Here is a 21,041-nt window from a genome sequence, read left to right as displayed (position 1 = left end):
AAGATAAGATAGTGTTTATTTGTCACATGCGCAGTTATACACAGTACAATGCACAGTGAAATGTATTTTGTACCTGCAACCATATATACACACACATATATAAATAATAAAAATAAGTAATTCACACTATATACTATACACTATACACACTTTTACATGGAATTATAGAATATTATAATATTTACATAGTGCAATAATGGTCCAGTTAGGGCTCAGAGTTGAGCAGACGGATGGCTTGTGGGTAAAAACTCTTCTTCAACCTTTCAGTCTTAGCCCTCAGGCAGCGGTAACGCCGGCCTGATGGGAGCAGGGAGAAGAGAGAGTGTCCGGGGTGGCTGGGCTGTTTTAGGATCTTCATGGCCCTCAGCCTGCACTGCTTGGTGTAAATGTCCTGCAGGTTGGGGAGGGTGGTTCTGATGGCCCGTTCAGCTGAATGAACCACCCTTTTTAGGGCCATGAAGTCCTGCTTGGTGCAGTTTCCCACTTTGACCTTCAGATCAATTTATTAAACTTAAGATCAAATGTGAAATGGCATTTTAAATATTTATACAGTACTTTCTAGATCTTGACAGTACATGCTGCACTTGTGAGACTCATAGCTTCTTTTTGCCAATTTTCGACCAATAAATCATTAAGTTGGCCTTGAAGACTTTTGGTGGCTGGAAGGCAAATTTTAATGGACTGTTAACAGAGTTATCGTACCTTGAAACTCTCATACTTACAAACCTAATAAGGGAGTTAAAAAAAAACAGTTAAAAAGAAGGTGGCATGAGGATGGTAAGTGAAAGTTAACCTGAATATTCACCTGCAGAAGAATCTTTGAGAGGAAGAGAGCTCGGGATCAGGTCATGCTAAGCTCCCTGAAATATCTAATCAAACCAGTTTGCCTAGGTGTGTCAGTAGTCATGTGTTGCGAGAGAGAGAGGTGTGTGTGTGTGTGTGTGTGTGTGTGTGTGTGTGTGTGTGTGTGTGTGTGTGTGTGTGTGTGTGTGTGTGTGTGTGTGTGTGTGTGTGTGTGTGTGTATACAGTGACCAAAGCAGGAGGAACAGTTACATGATAAGGTCCTAGTTTGAATTTCTCTCGGAGACAAGTTCTTTTGTTTCTGTGGATGTGTGAGCGCTCACACAGTGGACCTACAGCGCAGGAAAAGAAGGAAGAAAAAGAAGACCTGAGGTTGTTTTTTTAAAACTTATTGGAGGTAAATATTTATTTGTCCTTAAATAACTTTTTTTTCTTAAATTAAATCATGTAGGAAGCAGTATAAGATGTTCTGTGCAGCAGTGAACTGTACGTCTGTTTTTGCTTCTTACTGGTCCTTTGAAAGGCTCTGAGCTCACACTAAAATTACCTTAGATTTGCCTTTGTCTTAGTAGAAACACCAGGTACTACTCTGTTCATCATGTTTTACATAGAGCAGGACAAGTGCTATTTGACTAAACCATTACTGATAGGAGTTAAACACATCAGAAAAGAGACACAGCTGTACTATTTTTCTTCACCTGAAGGAATCCTCAGGTAAGACATTTGGACATTTAGACGTTCGACAGGTATTTAGTGAGCACAGCTTTAGGATTTTCTATGATTCTATGATTTTTTTATTTTGACATTTCAGAAATTGTTCAGTGTCAAAGAACAAGAGACTACCAGAGAGTAGACTTTGTCTCCACTTTGTCTACTGTTGTCCTTCACTGTATTTTAGCAATGTGTTGATTTGTATCATTACCCTTGATTAGCCTGAAAATATCAGAATATAATTTCTTTTAAAAAGCCAATTCACAAGTATTCAAGTAACATCTTAACAGGGCTGAATATTTTTGTAAATTTTATGGAAATCTCAAAGTGCTTGCACCAATATCAGAAACCATCTAAACTGTAATTTGTTATCTTTATCAAAAAGAATAAATGCTTTACTATTTTTAGGCTTTTTTTTTTTCTAAAACAGGAAAATAAAAATTAATGGATAACAATTGTTATATTTTAGCACTGAAAATATTTCAATTAAGCAGCTTGTGCACACATTGGTGGATTAACCATTACAGAAATATAAAAAAAGTATTTTGGTAATTACCAGTGCAGTTAATTTAGGGCAGCTGTGGCATAAACCCCACATTGGATGGTGGACTAATACATTTCTTAAGCACTGTATATATTATTTATAAATCTCTAATGGCTACTAGCAGGTCCCTTAATCCACCCAGAAAAGCTGTGGTCCTCACACGCTCTGTCTTCCTGTGTTGCAGAGGTATGTGCAGACCACATGGCAGCAGAAAGCCATGGTGACTCTTGTAGACTACCCAGCTCCTGCAGAGCTGATCTCAAAAGCTGGAGACCTGAGAATACCGTTTTCTGATGTGGTCAAGTACTGCATTCTGGGCGTCTCTGTCGCTTTCCTACTGCTGGCTCTGAGCATCTTAGCCTGGCAGTTCTACAGATGCTGCGCAGAGAAACACACTACATACACCCAGCAAGATACATGTGAGTAGGAATTACAGCACACTAACAGACAATCTTTGGTAGAAATGTTTTTAATGCATGGTTGTGTCTCTTTTCTACAGTCATGCATAATCACTTGCTGTACTCAGAAGAATTGACAACAACAACAACACCAGGAAACTACTCAGGAACTCCAGATACTAAAGTAAGATGAAATTTTGTCAAAATTGAGCACCAATAATATATTTATGGCCTTAACCACAATATATAAATGAGGTTAAGTGAGGGACAGTTGCTGCTGCCTGTGTGTGCATGCATGTGTCTAAAGGAGGTGAATTTGAATTATGACATGTAACTTTGAAAAGCTGATTTGCAGAAAATCTGCAGTAAAGCATAACCATTCAGTAGCTCCAGAAAATTTAAATGTAAGTCTCTGAAATGTAATATGTTGCTACTAATTTCTTTATACCCATGACACCGTTATTGAGTTATGTGTTAAGATTATGGACCAGCGCAAGGGGGAAAAGCAGGACATTTCTAGGTATGATGGCTTGGGGAAAAAAAAAATCAAGGGAATATTCCTGGAATTTGTAGATACATTCATGGTGTCATCAGGGAATGCAAGATTACCCCCAACTTGGGAATTTTCAGTGTGAAATCACTATAACAGCATGACACAAGTACCACACACTAGGATTTTTAATATAGAGCATTTAGCATATGTTTCTACCAAGGACAGCAGTGTCAGAGAGACTTCAGGTAAGTAAACCACAGGTTGGGCGGGGTGTTTGTGTTGATGTGTTTGAGAGCTCGGGCACAGTTTATTTGGATAGTCTGCTGTTTGCTTCATACCACATGACCTCCTCGTGTCAGGAAAAGTCTGCTGCGTGTAAAAACTATTAGATTTCATTTAGAGTGTTAGAACTAGAGCCAATGCTTAAAAGCTTAAGCTGCTTCTTATACATCACCTTGACCACGCCTGTGATGCAGCAGGGAACACTGACAGTGACTAAAAGCCAAGTAAAAGCAAAGGTGTCCACTGAGATTCAAATCAATAAGACAGATCTGAAAACAGTAAACTTAAAAAATCATTTAAAAATCAGCTAAGAAAGAAAGGTCTCGAACCTCCAAGAGGAGTGAAGGGCTCTAGTTTGACTACAGCTGGGAGCTCATTCCCATTGTATGGTATGTACCTGAAACCAGATCCCTCAAGGTATGTGCTTACATGTGTAATATCTAAGTATTTCCTCAAATATGTAATTCAAGATATAAACTGGAGAACAGATGTGAGCTGGTTTGGAGGCTTTAAAAGTAGAGGCTTAAGTGCTGGAGTTTTATTTGGCCACTATGACAGTAGAGAATATTTCCATACTCGAGGACTGATGTATTATTTTACAGTTGTAGTTGTTTTTACAGCTGGAAGAACTTGCCCTTTAATACTATACTGCTTGCCTGGTTTGTTTCTTAATTCCTGGTGAAATGGTGTGCGTTTGTGCGTGTGTGCATGTGTGTGCCTGCAGGTAGAGGATGTCAGCACAGAGGCCCGCAGACTGAGCCGCTGCCTGTCTCAGGCCTCGTTTCCCTCCTCAGAATCCATCCTGGCAGCTGGAGACAAAGAAGAGCAGGCAGCTATTCAAACGGTGACACTTATCTATCAGCTGATCTTCAAAAACAACCTGGTCTTCTCACAAAAATAGATTTCAAGATTATATTTTAAAACCATATTTTTGTCGGGCCAACAAAGAAATAGCGCCAAAATATCCCAATGCAGTCATTTTAACAATACAGAGATGCTGTATGGTTTGCAGGTAATTATGAGGTTAACGTTTGCTGCTTTAGCATTTGAAAACTGGATTCAGATGAAAGTCTTTTTTTGGGTGTGGCACACTGATAGGGTGGTTACTGTCACCTCACAGCAGCTGGTTTGAAATCTGCCTTTCTCCGTGGACTTTGCACGTCTCTCTGTGCCTGCTTTCCAGTCCAAAGACATGCACACTGTCTCTGTTAGCCCTGCGACAGGCTGGAGCCTATCCCAGCTGACATAGGGCGAGAGGCAGGGTCGCCAGCCTGTCACAGGGGTAACAAAAAGAGACAGACAACCTCACATTCACACCTATGGGCAATTTAAAGTGACCAGTTAACCTAACCACAGTAACTGCATGTCTCTGGACTGTGGGAGGAAACCAGAGTACCTCACAGACCCACACAGACATGGGGAGAACATGCAAACTCTATGCAGCCAAGGTGGAATCAAACCCAGGCCTTCTAGATGTTATTCCAGCTGTGAGGCAGCAGTGCTAACCACTATGCCACCGTGCTGCCCTCCTTCAAAGTGTCACAGAATAAATCTGAGTTTTAGTGAAATTATTATTATCAAATAAAAGTATACTCATTCTTTTAGTGAGGTGTTTCTCTGAACGTTTTTATTATGTAATTTATCAGAAGTATTATTTAAAGATCTAGAATTTAAAGTAATGAAATATCTAAAACTTAACTACTAATTAAAGCTGCCAGATAAATTAAGTGGTGTCATAAAATATTTACCAAAGTAAACTGTAGGTTAATATTACAAGCTGTACCATGTTACAACCTCATGGTGGCGCCAGAAGTCAGTGAATAGTCAGTAGATACACAATAAAATGCAGTGTAAATATGCTGCACAGACACATATCCTTACAGCTATGCTCATACATTCACCCCCCTGCCTGCATCTCTCTAATACACACCTCACCACTTCATCTGCTGTAAACGGAGCAAAACTTCCTCTAAATCCTTCTGGCAGCTCTTCAGATATTCCAGCCTGACTGAAAGATCAGCTGCCTGAGTTTAGTTTTTCACTCTCTGCCTAGTGGCAAGTGTTTGAGTATGTAACACAAATTTTAACAGATATATTTTAAAAAAAAAAATGTCCCCTTAATCCAAATAAATCACTGATTAAACAGTTTCGAGCTGTTGTGTCTTTCTTAACATATCCTCCTGTGCCAGGTGGATGGATCACTGCGGTTCTCCGTCTACTGTGATCAGATGCAGTCACGTCTGGTGGTCACCGTGTTGCAGGTGGAGGGGCTTTTGGAGCACCACCAGGGCCGAAGCCTCCAGCCATTTGTTAAAATACTGCTCATGTGGGCTGGCTCGGAGGCAGTCGAAGTAGAGGGCTGTAAAAATGAAGAGGTAAGCTTGTCTTTTTATTCTCTTCTGACCCCAGCTTTACTGAGAAGTGGTTACATAAACATTTTGCTTAGGACAGACCTTTTGGCCCAAGTACTTTTGTGAGTTAAAGACGGTTACATGTTACGTCCTTGTTTCTTATGAAAACATTTGTCCACGCTGTCCTTGAGTTTTCATTCAGAGCGGTGTTTCTGTACTAAAGGTATGAGTGTGTTATCGATTACTGCTGTGATTCTCGCAGGGTGAAGCCATGCCTCCTGTTATGTGGACAGTGCTGCAGGAGTGGCATACTCGCATTGTGAAAGGCAGCTGTAACCCTTTATTTGGAGACCAGTTCAGCTGTGTTCTGCAAGAGGATAAGCTTCATCACATCAACCTCAGGATGGAGGTTCTGCAGTACACAAACACATCTTTCACTCTTACAGCTTATTCGATCAGTAAGACTAAAGTGGCAGGTGGCTACAATGAAGCCCCCTGCATACAGTTTACATAGTAGCTGCCATATTTTAAGGTCCAAAGAATTTTAAACCATAATTACTGTATGTGGTGTCTACGTCCAAGTTAGAAAAAATGTTTAATCTGTTGTGGTGTAAGTAATTTATCATGTGTCTGTGTGCATCTCAGGTGAGAGACTTCGATAAATTCTCCAGACACACAGTGTTAGGAGAAGTGAGGGTTCCTCTAGGACAGCTCAACATCTCGTACCCTCTGGAACTGCAAGAGGATCTGCAGACACCCCAGAAGGTACTGCAGGGGGCGCCCCCTGAATGCTGTTATGTTTTTGCCTGCAACATTTGATGCTGATGTGTTTGCTTCTTGCTGTCTCCACAGGATCTTGTTGGCGAGGTGCTTTTGTCATTGAAGTTTCTTCCTACCGCTCAGAGGCTGGAGGTTGGGCTGCTAAAGGTCAGAACGGTCTTTGCTGAAATATCCTCAGACGCAGGTAAATAACAAACACCTTCACACAGAAAAACAGACACCAGCTTTGATGCACATGTGGTTTCAAATTCTTCTCATCTGTGTATGTTTTGCAGCCCTGTATGCCAGGATCAGCGTCCAGTGCAATCAGTGCAAGCTGAAGTACCAGAAAACCTCTGCAGTGGCTCGGAGCCTGCTGACTGTTTTCAACGAGGTCTTCTTGTTCTCCCTTCCGGAGGTTCATCTGGAGCGGTGTAAGATTTTGGTCTGTGTGTATGAAACTCACACAGCAAGAAAATCAGCGAAACGACTGATTGGACAGCTGAGTGTGGGGACGGACAAGAGTTCAGAAACGAATGAGCACTGGACTTTGATGATGCGCTCAGTCCGCCAGCCAGTAGCAAAGTGGCATGGTCTCCTGATCTGAACCAGCATGTAAATGCCCTCCTTATGTTCAGGTTTGCCTTTGTCTGAAAGCATGTGTATCGAACTGTTCGAGTACCTGCACGTGTTCGGCTAAAGACCAGACAAGGATGGCGTCCTGACGCCACGGTGATAGAAAAGTCTCTTCATTCCGCTCACCTGGATAATGGAGTGACTACTAACCAGTACTCACCTGCAAACACGTGATGCTTGGTCTCCTTATTCACCCACATCTGTTTCTGTTTTTAGCTTCAGCTCTTTTTATATCGGCTTTAATGTGTTAACCTTAGTTTTCCCCTTTTCTGTGTATTTGTTACATTTATCTTCTGCTCTCTTCATTCTTTGTTATTAAGTCTCTGTGTTGCGGATTGAGCATTCACTGAGTTCAGCAGCTCACTGAATAAATGTAATCAATAAGTTAATGGACTATGAAGAACTAAGTCATTCATTTGAAGTGATGCACAGTTACAGCATAAAAATATATACATAAAGGTAACATATTTAATAATATCTGTGACCTAAGAGACTGGTTAAATGCACTCCTGCTTATTATCATTATTGATTTTATGAGCGGCATTAGCTTCCATCCGTTGGTTTAAATGTTTGTTTTGGTTGCCATAGCAGAAATTGTACCTTTTACTGTCTACATATAATATGAATATATGCCTAAATCGGTAGGTGAGGACTGGAAAAAATAAGGATAGATAATTAGTAGTTGCATTTTTAAAAATGTGGATTTTTTAATCATTAATCACTTGTTTTCTTGTTTTGTTTTGTTTGTTTGTTTTTTGGCCTGTCATGTCTGGCAGTTTTTGCAATCAGAATGATGGTCCGAATGCATTGTTGTACCAAACATATTTGCTTTTACAAGAAGAGCTCTATAAGTTTTCTATAGGCTATTCTTGTTAATGTTTGTATTTTATTTTATTTACTCTTCCCAGATCTGACAGGCAGGAAGAAAAAGAGGAAGAAAGAAGCCAAAAAAAAAGGAGAACAGAAAAAAAATAATAGAAGATAGATAGATGCACATACATACACATTCACCTATATATATACATGCATATACACATACATACAGTCTTGCTGTAGTTTGTAGTCTTGCTGTAGTTTGTAGTAATGTGTGTGTGTGTGTGTGTGTGTGTGTGTGTGTGTGTGTGTGTGTGTGTGTGTGTGTGTGTGTGTGTGTGTGTGTGTGTGTGTGTGTGTTCCACTGTCATGGAACATACTCAATAATGAGGGCAAAAAACCGCAACCACCCCCATCCGGATCCAGAGGCAAGCAGGGAAAGACCCAGGGGACCTAGGCCATCAACGGCCCACCAGGAGCTCAGAAGAGCCAAGGCCACACATCCCAATGCCCCCCCCCCCCCCCCCCCCCCCCCCCCCCCCCCCCCCCCATAGAGGCCCGAGCCACCCCCAGGCCAAAAGCCACGCCAAGACATCCAACCAATCACTTGTTTTTTTAAACACTGTGTATGAAACAGTAATTTCACTCGACAAAATACAGATGGGGCGTGTTTGACATTCAAACTCAAAGGAAGGGTTCCCTTTTTTTTTTTTTCTTTTCTTAGGTAAGACTAAATTCATGAAAGACTGTAAAAATTAAGTCACGTGTATATGTTTATCTATTTAATAAATATCATCATGATGTTTACTTCTACTGTTTAAAATCAGTCACATTAAATATGATTTAAGAGTTGCATAATTTTGTTTATTTTGTTTTTGATTTTAGCCAGCTAGCTTGGATAAACTAGTAGTATAGCTTTGGTAACGATCTAAGCTTTGGAACCAACAAACACAAGTCAGACGGTTCCTCCAGTTTAACAGAGAAATGCAGATATGTTTTCTTATTCTGTCTGAAAAAGGACAGAGGTGTTACAGAAATGCCACATTTTAACTGTGGCATAAAAACAGACATCAATGAAATAGACAAGTTTACAAATTACCAAAAAAAAAAAAAGATGATTGGACAGGCCAAGGGTCAAAGTAAATACTGTAAATTTTAATATAGAACAAAACAGGCACTATAAGCTTGTATAAAAGTGTTAAAAGTAGAAGAAAAATGTTCCTAAAATGGAGACTAGTGTTGGGTTTGGCAGCAGATTACTGTGATTGTACTAAACCAGTTTCTCTAACTTATTATTTACATTAAATGAATCTCGCTGGAATAGACCTCAGGATATTTGCATTCTCTCACCAAAATCCTCATGTTACAAGTCGTTCATTAAAATATGCTTGCATATTAACTCATACCTACATTAATAACTGGATGCACCTCAGTACAGATTCTCTAGCTCTCAGTTTAACTGTGTCTCATGTTTAATGTCTTGCTTATTAATAAGAAAATATCACAGACGGGAAATTGTGATGAAAAAATATTTTATTGGAGTGTATTTCACATCATATTATATGATTAGAAACACACCATTCATTGGTGTGCTTTACTCAGCTGCATCTTTTCCCTGTAAAACACAGAAAACAAAAGAAAAAAATCAAATCACATTCTCACTGTTGACAATTTTATGAAACCTGAATCAAAATTGGGACATTTCTTCTTGTAACTTTGCACAAAGTCTAAAGTTTGTATATATTTACCTTGCCAGAGTCACGGCTCTTAGCCCTCAGCTTGTTGACCTGGGACTCTGCAATGTCAGCACGCTCCTCAGCCTCCTCTAGCTCATGCTGGAGCTTCCTGTACTTGGACAGATGAATATTGGCCTGCTCCTCCTGTAATGTTGCAGTAAGTCACAATTTTTAGTGTCCAAAAGATGACACATTTCCTTGTGCAAAATTAAACTCTGGCACAGTGTTAATTTTTGTTTTTTGTGTTGAGATTGTGTGTTTTCCTTACCGCTTCCTCAGCCTGCCTCTTGTAGGCCTTCACTTTGAGCTGCAGCTTGTCAACAAGATCCTGCAGCCTGGTAATGTTTTTCTTATCTTCCTCGGTCTATAATAGAAAACACATATTTGTATATGTAAAAAAAAACTTTTATGATTGGAGTAGCTTACAGTACACTGATTTTGTAAAGTACGTGTAAAATGTTAATACGGTTTACCTGATAGGTGAGCTCCTTCACTCTCCTCTCATATTTGCGGACGCCCTTAACAGCATCGACACCACGCCTCTGCTCAGCTTCAATCTCAGCCTCCAGCTCGCGCACCTTCAGAAAATTCACCGAACAGTTATAATCCATGTTTTTTTCTATGTCCTCATACATTTGTTCAGCTGCATAATATTCTTACCCTGGACTCAAGTTTCTGGAGCTGCTTCTTGCCACCTTTCATGGCCAGATTCTCAGCCTCATCCAGGCGGTGCTGCAGGTCCTTAACAGCGACCTCCAGGTTCTTCTTCATCCTCTCCAGGTGAGCGCTAGTGTCCTGCTCCTTCTTCAGCTCCTCAGCCATGACAGCAGCCTAGAAAACATCACATTACAATAAACGTTCACCCATCCATCCATTTTTTTCCTGCTTATCAGGGGCCGGGTCCTGGGGGCAGCAGCCTAAGCACAGAATCCCAGACCTTCAACTTATTTGGGGGAACACTGAGGTGGTCCCAGGCCAGCCAAGAGATATAAAATCTCCAGCATGTCCTGGGTCTACCTCGGGACCTCCTCCATCCTAGGGATCTCAATTAACAGTGTGATGAAAAAAAAGCTGAGTTTTACCATAGTAAAAAACATGTGAAGTGTGAACATACATCAGTGATGGCCTTCTTGGCCTTCTCCTCTGCATTTCTTGCTTCCTGAACAGTGTCATCCACTTCACTCTGGATCTGAACCAGGTCAGCCTCGAGCTTCTTCTTGGTGTTCAGAAGGCTTGTGTTCTAAGATGTGGAAAGTTATTATTTTAGGATGTGCATTTTTAGCTTGTGATATTGAGCATTACAAATTGAGAATAATTACATTGCCACTTTGAAAATGTTCACCTGAGAGTGCAGCAGTCCAACACGCTCACTGGCATCCACCAGCTCCTGCTCAGCGACTTTGCGGCTTCTCTCTGTCTGCTCCAGAGCAGAACGAAGCTCCTCGATTTCAGCCACCATGAGACCGTTCCTACGCTCCACCATAGCAGCTTGTTCCTTGATGTCATCCTGAGATCTGAGAGCATCGTCGAGGTGCAATTGTGCATCCTAGGAAAAAAAAAAATATATATCAAAAAGATATTCACCTGAATAACAACATCTACTTGCCACAGTGTGTGTAAATGCTTTGTGCCCTATCATACCTTCAGCTGTGCCTGCACATTCCTCAGCTGTTTCTGGGACTCAGCAGCCTGGCGATTAGCGTGGCTCAACTGAATCTCCATCTCATTCAGGTCTCCCTCCATCTTCTTCTTGATTCTCAGGGCATCGTTCCTGCTCCTGACCTCAGAATCCAGAGTGCTCTGCATGGAGTCAATCACTCTCTGGCTGTTCCTCTTGATCTGCTCAATCTCTTCATCTTTCTCTGCCAGCTTCCTGTCCACCTCACCTTTGACCTGGTTGAGCTCCAGCTGAACACGCAGAATCTTTGACTCCTCATGCTCCAGAGTTCCCTAATGATATGAAAGATTAAAATATTTACTTCTGCCTTTATAAATTTTACAGTATATTTGTTTCAGAGGAGCTCTCCAGATGTAGATTTACCTCAGCCTCTTCAAGAGCTGTCTGGATCTCAGCCTTCTCTGTCTCCACCTGCTTCTTGGCCTTCTCCAGCTCGTGAATGCTCTTACCAGTCTCGCCGATCTGTTCAGTCAGGTCAGAAATCTCCTCTGCAGAGGCATGTTTAATATTGTTTAGTCGTGAAACAAAAAGCATGAATAACACAAGTTACTTGCACAGTAGTGATAGGGACTCACGCTGCAGGTTCTTGTTTTCACGCTTCATGGTCTCCAGCTGATCCAAGGCTTCCTCATAGGAGTTCTTCATCTTAAACAGTTCAGTGCTGAGAGAACGAGCCTCCTTCTGAGCTCCTTCCACCTCTGCCTGACCCTCTTCATACTTCTGTTTCCACTCTGCCAACACCTGGAAATACATTTCATGCAGTTATTTACCCGCACAGAGAGAAGTCACGAGTTTATGTTGTGCTCAAGCAAAGTGAAAGACAGCACCTTATCAAAGTTCCTCTGCTTCTTGTCCAGGTTGGCGGCCAGGCCATTAGCTCTCTCCACATCAATCATGAGGTCCTCCACTTCACTCTGGAGCCTCTGCTTGGTCTTCTCCAGAGATGCACACTTGGAGTTCACAGCCTCAATCTGCTCCTCAGCCTCCTGAAGGCGCTGAGCCAACTTTTTCCTTAGAAAAGTGAAATTTGTTTCTCAGTAAAAACGTAGCTTTTACTTAGTACTTATTTTTTCCACATGCTAGCTAATTACTCACTTGGATTCCTCAAGCTCCTCAGTGCGCTGGATGGCATCGGTTTCATATTTAGTTCTCCACTGAGCCACCTCACTGTTGGCCTTGGACATTGCGCGCTGCAGCTCAGCCTTGGCTTCCTGCTCCTCCTCAAACTGCTCCCTGAGAAGGTCACAGTCATGACGAGCTGACTGCAGTCCATGGGCAAGGGCGTTCTTGGCCTGTTGTGAGGCACATCAATGAAAAACACATTTCACTCTTTGATTTAGGACAGTAGAGAGAGCAGGGGGAAGACATGCAGTAAATGAGCTCAGGGTGGATTTGAACCCAGGCCTCTGCAATAGCCTTACCGCATACGGCACACCTGTCCCATCAGTGAAGAGACACACCACTCTTCACTGAAGCATTTCTTACCTTAACCTCCTCTTCAATGTGCCTCTTCATCTCCTCAATCTGCTGTGTGTAGGCCTGTTTGCCTCTGGTCAGCTGAGAGACAAGAGCTTCTTTCTCTTCAATTTGACGGCTGAACTCACCTTGTGTAAGAGAAGTCATCACATTTTAGTTTATCTGTCATAAAGTGATCACGGTATACTATTAAGATCAGACCACTGCATGCTGGCTTGTACAAACCATTTTCAGTGAGGAGACGTGCTTTCTGTGCACCCAAGTCATTGATCTGACGGACGTTTTCATCATTCTTGGCCTTCAGTTCACTAAGTTGGTCCTCAAGAGTACGGCACATCTTTTCAAGATTTCCCTAGCAAGGAAAAACATGTACATCAGTGATAAGATTCTATTCATATTTTTGTAATTTAGGGATTAAAAATTTTATTGTTTACCTTTACTTTAGCAACAGCTTCCATGTTGCTGGAGAGGTCATCAATTTCCATCTTATATTCACTCTTTTCCTTTTCAAGCTTCTGCTTGACGCGCTGGAGGTTGTCAATCTGCTCTCCCAGCTCAGCAACGCTGTCGGCCTGCTTCTTGCGAAGAGCAGCGGCGGTGGCTTCATGCTGCAGAGTAGCCTCCTCGAGGTCACGGCGGAGCTTCTGGAACTCAGCTTCACGCTTCTTGTTCATCTCAATCTGAGCAGCAGTTGCGCCACCAGCTTCCTCCAGCCTCTCGCTGATCTCTTCAAGTTCCCTAGAGAGGTCAGCTCTCTGCTTCTCAACCTTGGCACGAGCAGCACGCTCAGCCTCGATCTCCTCCTCCAGCTCTTCAATACGAGCCTGTTTGATTTAGATATGCAGCCTTTCAGGAAACTTTCAAATTTAAAGGACTGAGCAGGAAAACTATAGAGTATCAGCTGATGTAACACAATGTATCATTCACCTGAAGTTCCTTAATCTTCTTCTGAAGCTGGGCGCTCATTGACTGCTCATCCTCAATCTTGCTGAGGAGCTGACTGATTTCAAAGTCCTTCCTGTGAAAATAATAAATTGCATAGTTAACAAATGTCCATGTTATAGCCAGTCTTTAGAAGGATGCTTGTCATAAACGGATAAAAAAATTAAAGTACTTTTTCAGTTTCTCCTCAGATTGCTGCTTGTCATTCTCAAGATCCATGATGGACTCCTGAGCCAGTTTCAGATCACCCTCCAGCTTCCTCTTGGCTCTCTCAAGGTCCATGCGAAGCTTCTTCTCTTGTTCCAGAGAACCCTCGAGCTGCACAACAATATGGCTTTGTTATTCTCTTGTTCAGGAAGAGTTTTGGGTTGGTTTTTTTTGTAAATATCAGTGACAATGTCAACTTACATCATCAACTTGCTGCTCAAGCTTTGTCTTGGCCTTGGTCAGAGTATTGACTTTGTCTTCCTCAGACTGCAGGTCATCAAGAGTTTGCTGGTGAGCCTCCTGAAGAGCCTTCTTCTCCTTGGTCAGCTTAGCGATGCTCTCATCTTGAGAAGCCATCTCTTCAGTCAGGTTCTTCACCTAGAATCATAGTAAATGTGTTATTATTACATGAACACGCAGTTATTGTTGTTTAATCCGCTAGATCTATTCCAGCTGTCAAACCTTGTTCTCAGTGGCATGTTTCTCCTTCTCTACTTTAGCCAAGGTAAGCTCCAGGTCATCAATATCCTTCTTGAGCTCAGAGCATTCATCCTCCAGTTTTCTCTTCTTGCCTGTAAGCTCAGCATTGATTTCTTCTTCATCCTCCAGTCTCTCAGTCACCTCTTTGAGTTTGGCCTCCAGCTGAATCTTGCTCTTGATAAGACCCTCACATCTCTCCTCAGCATCTGCCAGACTCTCTGATTCCTAGTTTACATTTGAAGGATGTTAACACATTAACATTTTATGGCGACAAAATAAAAGGGCACATCTCCTCTTGATATCTACTTACAGATGCTACTTGCAGCTGCAGATCGTTCTTCTCCTGCAGAAGGGAGACCATCTTCTCCTCCACTTCCTTCTTCTTGGCCAAGGCAGTAGCCAGATCAGTTTTCATCTTTTCATAATTCTCCTTCATCTGCTGCAGCTCCTTCTCAGTTTCAGCACTCTTGAGCAGAGGCTTGATCTTGTAGTACACTTTCATCCATGGCCAGTGTTTCACATTCATGAATGAGCGGATGTTGTACTGGATGGTGAAGATGGACTCCCTATGTACAAGAAGTTTGCATCATTGACAAAGTTATATTTCAGTATTTTTTATGTTGGCTCATTGTTCGTAAGTGTTGTGCTGAACATGCCTCCTCTCCATCATTTTGACAAACTCCTTCCTCATGAGGAAACCACGGCAGACGGCCTGAGTCATGGTGACCAGAGCTGCCAACTTTTCATCTCTCATCTCCTCAAGGGTACCCAGCAGACCAGCTTTGAAGAATACCTAAATAATCACAAAAATGAGAATTATAGTATACCAAACATTACATTAGAAAGGACCCAGAGGGCAGATATATGTGTGGGAATTTTAAATCTGCATTAGGATTATAAAAAGTATACAGTGAAAGGCTCGCTAAATGGATGACAGAGCAGAGAGAAACCTTGTGCATCCTGTCTGAGCACATCTGCATTACATGTGGGAGCTGTAGTCATGAAATCCACTACACTTGTGTGCACAAAGTATCGTATGACTGTCCTCTCCTGCCTCAACTTACCTCTATATTTATGTATGTATCTATATTAATGCAATCACGTTGTTTACCTTTGTGTGTCCAAATCTGTACTGGTCATGATCGATATCAATGGATCCGAGCAGTTTCTCTGCAGCCTTCTTGTTGTCAATGAACTGGCCCTCGGGGATGACACTGGCATTCAGCACCTTGTATCTATTGCATGAGAGTGATTTGTCAATGTCGGCATTTTCTTATGAGATTTTCTATGAGGATATTGATCATACCTCTGTTTGAAGTCACCGTAGAGGATCCTGCTGGGGAAACCTTTCCTGCAGATTCTGATACCCTCCAGCACACCGTTACACCTGAGCTGGTGGATGACCAAGAAGTTCTCCATCAGGCCTGTAGAGCAAAAATGTTTGAGATGATACTGTGAGCAAACACTAATTAATCCAAAGCAGCACACACACACAGGCACACAGATTATGTTCACTTACCTGGAGTCTTTGACTCATTGGGAATCAGGCAACGCACAAAGTGAGGATGGGTGCTTCTCAAGTTTGTCATCAGCTTGCCCAAGTTCTCCTGTAGGTTCAAAATGGCAAGACTATGTCATGAAAAGCAGCAAACACGATTGTATCGTTTCACATTTGACGCACTTCTCGAATCTTACCCTGAACTGTGAAGACACAGTCTGCATAGAGCCACCCTTCTTCTTGCCTCCCTTCTTGCCACCAGTCTCTGTTTAGTTGTAAATTATAATTTGACACTTTTTGAGACTTCATATTTAAAGCACCCAGTACCAAACAAAAATCCATAATATGCAGAAGCATATGTATGTTTTAAGTGAGATTATTGAACATCATACCTTCAACTACGGGAGGATACAGAAGAACCAGCAGTTTCACTGAGGACTTCTGGTAAAGCTGCACCACAGATTCATTCAGTGGGTCCTTGTTCTTGTCCAGCCAGCCAGCGATGTTGTAGTCCACAGTGCCGGCGTAGTGCACCAGGGAGAAGTGGGCCTCAGCCTTGCCCTTGGCAGGCTTTGGCTTCTCAAATGCTTTGCACTTGCCAAGATGCTGGTCATACAGCTTGTTCTTGAAGGAAGTGTCAGTGGCCTTGGGGAACATGCACTCCTCTTCAAGGATGGAGAAGATGCCCATGGGCTTGATGAAGGTAAGGGAAGGAGATATATCACTGAGTGGCACTTTTCCTTTATCATAACACTAACACTAATATGCAATAGAAACACAAACTAAAAGCATACCTTTTCAATAAGCTCAATGCAGGCAGCCAAGTCCATTCCAAAGTCAATGAACTCCCAGACAATGCCCTCCTTCTTGTACTCCTCTTGCTCCAGGACGAACATGTGGTGGTTGAAGAACTGTTGCAGTTTCTCATTGGTGAAGTTGATGCACAGCTGTTCCAGGGTGTTGAACTGTGAATGGAGAAGAAGTTGGGGCAAAAATCAGTAAGAGGCATGTTATATTTAAACTAGAGATTGCACATTTGTTAGCAATAAAGCCTACATCAAAGATCTCAAAGCCAGCAATGTCCAGGACACCAATGAAGAAATTCCTTTGCTGCTTAGTGTCCAACATCTGGTTGATACGGATGACCATCCACAAGAACATCCTTTCATAGATGGACTTGGCCAGGGCGGTCACGGAGTTCTGCACCTGAAAACATAAACAGGGAAAAATTAGCAAACAAATAAGAACAAACCCGTAACAAACATAGAAACACAGGCATGCTATCGCTGCACACAGGTGACGTTAAGGTTCAGGTTACTTTATTTGTACCCCTGAGTAGATTTGTTTTTGCAGCAGCTGAGTTATTCAGACAACAGATGAACATATTTAAAAATTATGAAGAAATTATACAGAGAAAACTATGATTAATTTTACACCACTTTGAGACTATAAGCCTTCATCAAGACGGAAGAAAGTGAAGCTCACTCTGCAGCAGTGCAAGTCGTCAAGTAAAAATGAACCAGCCAGCAGCTGGAACAGTCTGTGACACCTGGTGTCTGGTTTTCTTTTTTTTGCACAGCTTTCCATAGATGTGGCAAAAATGTTTGCAAAATGTTCATAAAGCTAGCAGATAATGATTTTATTTTATAAATTTGGTATCCTTTTTGATTTTGCATATTAATTGTTATTATTTGAGCTGTTTTTTCTACTCTGTCAACTGTTTTAAAGAAAGAATGCACACCTGATTTCTCTGTACCAGTTTGCCTTATTTACCTGAGGTACAGTTTGCCCCTTGGTGACAAACTCATTTCCGACCTTCACTCTGGGATAGCACAGAGCCTTCAGCATGTCAGCGGAGTTCAAACCCAGCAGGTAAGCAACCTTGTCAGCATCTAAAAGCAATCATTTATAATTGACTCTTACAGTATGTGACAATGATTGTTCAGTCTGATTAACTATGCTGCTGTTTTTATTATTTATTTTGACACAAGCGCTCACCCTCTGTGCCGTCAGGCTCAGCCTGCTCCTCACGCTGCTTCTGCTTGAACTTCATGTTACCATGGTGAAGCACAGCACCAGTCATTTTGTAGATGCTCATCTTCTCCTCACCAGTGAAGCCCAGGATGTCAATGGCATTCTGTTCAAAGGAGGTTTATGCATGAAGTACCATATAAATACTTAAAAAAAAAAAGGTGATTTCAATACAGACACGATTTGAAGTACGAAGCTCACTCACATCAGTGGCTTCCAGCTCAACTTTGTCATCAATGCTGGCCACAGTGATCTGACCCATGCTGCACATGGGGAAGTCATAGGGGTTGGTTGTGATGAGTGACATTTCTGAGAAGAAAAAAAAAAAACAGAACAGGTTGAAGTTTTTAATAAATTGTTTAAAATAAGAGCTGTGAGTGAGTCTTAACAACTGCTTGGTCTGTCTGCTTACCAATCAGCTCAGGTTTGTGGTTTGTCATCATCTGGTAGAAGATGTGGTAACCTCTCTCATCGGGAAGCTGGAACGTCACTCTGGACTTCTCCAGCAGATCTGCGAATTTTGATCAAATTTTGAAGTCACAGTTCGCCCCAAGCTCAGATTAATATGACTATTCACACGGTGAATTTGTCACTTACATGTCTCAATATCAGCACTGGCCAGTTTACCAGTTGTGCCAAAATGAATCCTGATGAATTTACCCTGTTTGGAACAAAGGAGTTGTTCCGTGACCGCCACTCGGGACAATAACCGTAACAAAATTTCTCCCGACTAAAGATCACTCCATACTTACAAAACGAGAAGAGTTGTCATTCCTCACAGTTTTGGCGTTACCGTAAGCCTCCAGCAAGGGATTGGCTGCAATAATCTGATCCTCCAGTGACCCCTGTAATCCAAGTTTAGGAATTGTTTGAGAAAAGGAGTTTTCTCCTGGAAGTATATTCTGTAACAATTTCAGAAATCTTATCATAATTACATACCTGCATTTTGCCGGGTGTCTGCTCCTTCTTCTTGTCTCCACCAACTGAGATGGTGGCAAAGTACTGGATGACACGCTTGGTGTTAACAGTCTTTCCGGCACCAGACTCTCCGCTGGGTATACACAAAGACTTGTAAGAGTTTGTTTGAGATATTGAGCTATATTAAACAAAGTAGAAAAATGTGATATTTACGTGATCAAGACAGACTGGTTCTCCCTATCTGTTAAAATGAAAAAGGAATCCACTTTGTATTATTGCAGCATCACCATATATATGATTAAATGTTTAACTGTTAAGTTGAAGGCATACCAGTAAGCATGAACTGATAAGCGTTGTCAGAGACAGAGAAGATGTGGGGTGGAGCCTCCATACGCTTCTTGCCTCTGTAGGCAGCTACGACCTCTGAATCGTACACTGGGAGCCACTTGTAGGGATTTACTGTGGCGCAGAACAATCCAGAGTAGGTCTGAAAGGGGTTAAAGAGACATAAATGTTAAGGCCAATTAGCAATAGCTGCTAGAAGAGTCATTTTCACAGTTTTCTTGCTTGTCTGGGAGAAAATCTTACGTAGATCATCCATGCTGCATAACGCTCTTTGAGGTTATACAGCACAGAGGCTTCATTGAGATGGGTCATCATGGCCATGTCCTCAATTTTGTCGAACTTGGGAGGGTTCATTGGAGAGACGTCGTCTTCTTTGACTGTCCTCTCCTGCAGCGGGAGACCGGTCGCAGTGAGAGCTTGTCAAATCCAACACATCAACAACATCAACATATCAACTTGATGACACCAACCTCCGTAGAGTCCAGGAGTTTGACAGTGACTTTGCCGCCATCTTTCTTGACGATGGTACCCTTCAAGTACAGCTCTTTGGCATCCGCCACGTAACAGGCAGTCTTGGCATCAAAAGGCTTGTTCTGAGCCTCAATTCTCTCCTTCTCCGGCTTACGGAGGTAAATGGCAGCTTTGCCATAAACGGCCATCTCTGCGTCGGTACTCATGGTGGCGGTTTACTTCTATGGTGGGACAACAAATAGGTGTAATCTTAAACAAATACAGGACCAATCAAAGGTCTGGACACACATATTCATTTATATGAATGAATATGTGTGTCCAAGCTTTTGACTGGTGCTTCATGTTGAAACTTTCATCAGTTTTTGTGACTGAGCAGCAAACATCTTAACCTTAACCTTCTCATCAAAGACAAACAAAAACAGTAGTGAAAATCTGAAATGGTTGAAAGTTGTCCATACCTGACCCCCTCTCTGTCAAAAGTATGTTATATTGCACAATCCTGTTGAAAACACACCAGGTGTTATCAGTCACTGGGAAAATATTTGTTGAAGCAAATAAATTGATTCACTGGAATGAATAATATTTCAAATAGAGAAGATACTAATAGTACCAAAGCAGACAGAAGGTGAACCTACCACAAGCAAGAGTCTTCTTCTTCTACCACAGAGTGATGTGCTCGCTCGGACTACTTATATTGAATGCAGCATGCTTACCCGACAAAGTTAAATATGGGGCAAATGCCAAATGTGGTGTGGATAACAGCGAGAGCGCACATCCCCTGAAACATATGCAGGAACATACTGTACATCAGCTTGAATTTCCAAACATCCTTTAAAGCTGTTTTTGAATAAAAGAAACCATTTTTCACGTGAAAAGATTCACAATATCGTAACAACATCAAAGAAGGGGTTCCCAAAAACAACTTGTATTTTTTTCATGTTGCAGTTGTGAAACTTGATTTATTTAATGAAGCATCACCAAAATAATGATGTCCTAAGGTTGTCCTTGCTGTGATTTACACTATATCAACACGGATTCTATTTCAGCTGCATTTTTTTCACTTATCACACAGATGAAGATCTGCGTGCGGTTCACTGTTAATGAAAACAGCTGTCCGCACAGGCTGCATAGCAGCTCATTTTACACTGACGCTGTACGAGTGGAACCACAACTCCAGCCGTCTTTAAAGGCTTCAAGTCTATTTTCAAATAATATTTGTAAATAAATATAATTCATTTTTGAATACTCCACTATTTGAAAGGGAACCCTCTTGTGCCATACTTTATTATTGTTTAATTCTGCCCTGTGTAAACTTTTAGATTTTTTTTTTAACCAATTTATTTCTGACCTATTATGTTTGAGTATTTGTCTATAACATGATCGCAGATTAAAATGAGAAAAGTAACCCTAACAATGTATAACTCTCATATTTGTGCATAGCATGTGTGAGCCCTGGGATAATGCTGCAGC

At 41.7% G+C, this 21,041-nt stretch overlaps 2 protein-coding genes across 3 annotated transcripts; one reads left to right on the top strand and one right to left on the bottom strand.

Annotated features, from left to right (window-relative positions):
* Positions 1–942: 942 nt before the first annotated feature.
* On the top strand, positions 943–7,770 carry syt19 (synaptotagmin XIX). 2 transcript variants are annotated; one of them, XM_030731874.1, is made up of 9 exons: positions 943–1,199; positions 2,242–2,476; positions 2,557–2,639; positions 3,955–4,074; positions 5,420–5,605; positions 5,844–5,990; positions 6,227–6,346; positions 6,434–6,545; positions 6,637–7,770. In XM_030731874.1, exons 2-9 carry the CDS (start codon positions 2,275–2,277, stop codon positions 6,945–6,947), a joined length of 1,281 nt encoding a protein of 426 aa, XP_030587734.1. In that variant the 5' UTR covers positions 943–1,199; positions 2,242–2,274; the 3' UTR covers positions 6,948–7,770. The 2 variants fall into 2 exon arrangements, with proteins under 2 accessions (XP_030587734.1, XP_030587735.1); XM_030731875.1 differs by lacking the exon at positions 943–1,199 and having other exon boundaries at positions 2,042–2,476.
* Positions 7,771–9,383: 1,613 nt separating this feature from the next.
* LOC115781306 (myosin heavy chain, fast skeletal muscle-like) lies at positions 9,384–20,235 on the bottom strand. Its single transcript, XM_030730915.1, has 41 exons — positions 20,207–20,235; positions 20,030–20,070; positions 19,571–19,792; positions 19,344–19,487; positions 19,086–19,242; positions 18,969–18,996; positions 18,777–18,888; positions 18,590–18,682; positions 18,435–18,498; positions 18,250–18,348; positions 18,043–18,146; positions 17,805–17,943; positions 17,580–17,698; positions 16,863–17,012; positions 16,601–16,771; positions 16,199–16,499; positions 16,004–16,071; positions 15,828–15,915; positions 15,615–15,732; positions 15,420–15,543; positions 14,965–15,101; positions 14,619–14,874; positions 14,291–14,533; positions 14,030–14,206; positions 13,794–13,939; positions 13,607–13,697; positions 13,114–13,503; positions 12,905–13,031; positions 12,689–12,807; positions 12,299–12,495; positions 12,031–12,214; positions 11,779–11,944; positions 11,567–11,691; positions 11,167–11,475; positions 10,868–11,071; positions 10,640–10,765; positions 10,186–10,356; positions 9,999–10,103; positions 9,794–9,889; positions 9,538–9,669; positions 9,384–9,404 (listed from the first exon to the last, which is right to left on the bottom strand). Exons 3-41 carry the CDS (start codon positions 19,775–19,777, stop codon positions 9,384–9,386), a joined length of 5,808 nt encoding a protein of 1,935 aa, XP_030586775.1. The 5' UTR covers positions 19,778–19,792; positions 20,030–20,070; positions 20,207–20,235.
* Between the last annotated feature and the right edge of the window lie 806 nt (positions 20,236–21,041).

The sequence above is a fragment of the Archocentrus centrarchus genome, chromosome 6 (genome assembly GCF_007364275.1).
Source record: "Archocentrus centrarchus isolate MPI-CPG fArcCen1 chromosome 6, fArcCen1, whole genome shotgun sequence".
In the NCBI taxonomy this organism is placed as follows: Eukaryota; Metazoa; Chordata; class Actinopteri; order Cichliformes; family Cichlidae; genus Archocentrus; species Archocentrus centrarchus.
The sequence above is the reverse complement of the archived record's forward strand: the minus strand, read 5'-3'. Positions and strand labels throughout refer to the sequence as shown.

Coding starts and splice junctions, on each gene's coding strand:
- syt19 (XM_030731874.1), top strand. CDS start 2,275: ATGGTGACTCTTGTAGACTACCCAGCTCCTGCAGAGCTGATCTCAAAA. Junction 2,477..2,556: donor ATACACCCAGCAAGATACAT/GTGAGTAGGAAT, acceptor TCTTTTCTACAG/TCATGCATAATCACTTGCTG. Junction 6,347..6,433: donor ATCTGCAGACACCCCAGAAG/GTACTGCAGGGG, acceptor CTGTCTCCACAG/GATCTTGTTGGCGAGGTGCT.
- LOC115781306 (XM_030730915.1), bottom strand. CDS start 19,777: ATGAGTACCGACGCAGAGATGGCCGTTTATGGCAAAGCTGCCATTTAC. Junction 18,499..18,589: donor ATGACAACTCTTCTCGTTTT/GTAAGTATGGAG, acceptor TGTTCCAAACAG/GGTAAATTCATCAGGATTCA. Junction 12,808..12,904: donor ACGTCTCCTCACTGAAAATG/GTTTGTACAAGC, acceptor CTCTTACACAAG/GTGAGTTCAGCCGTCAAATT.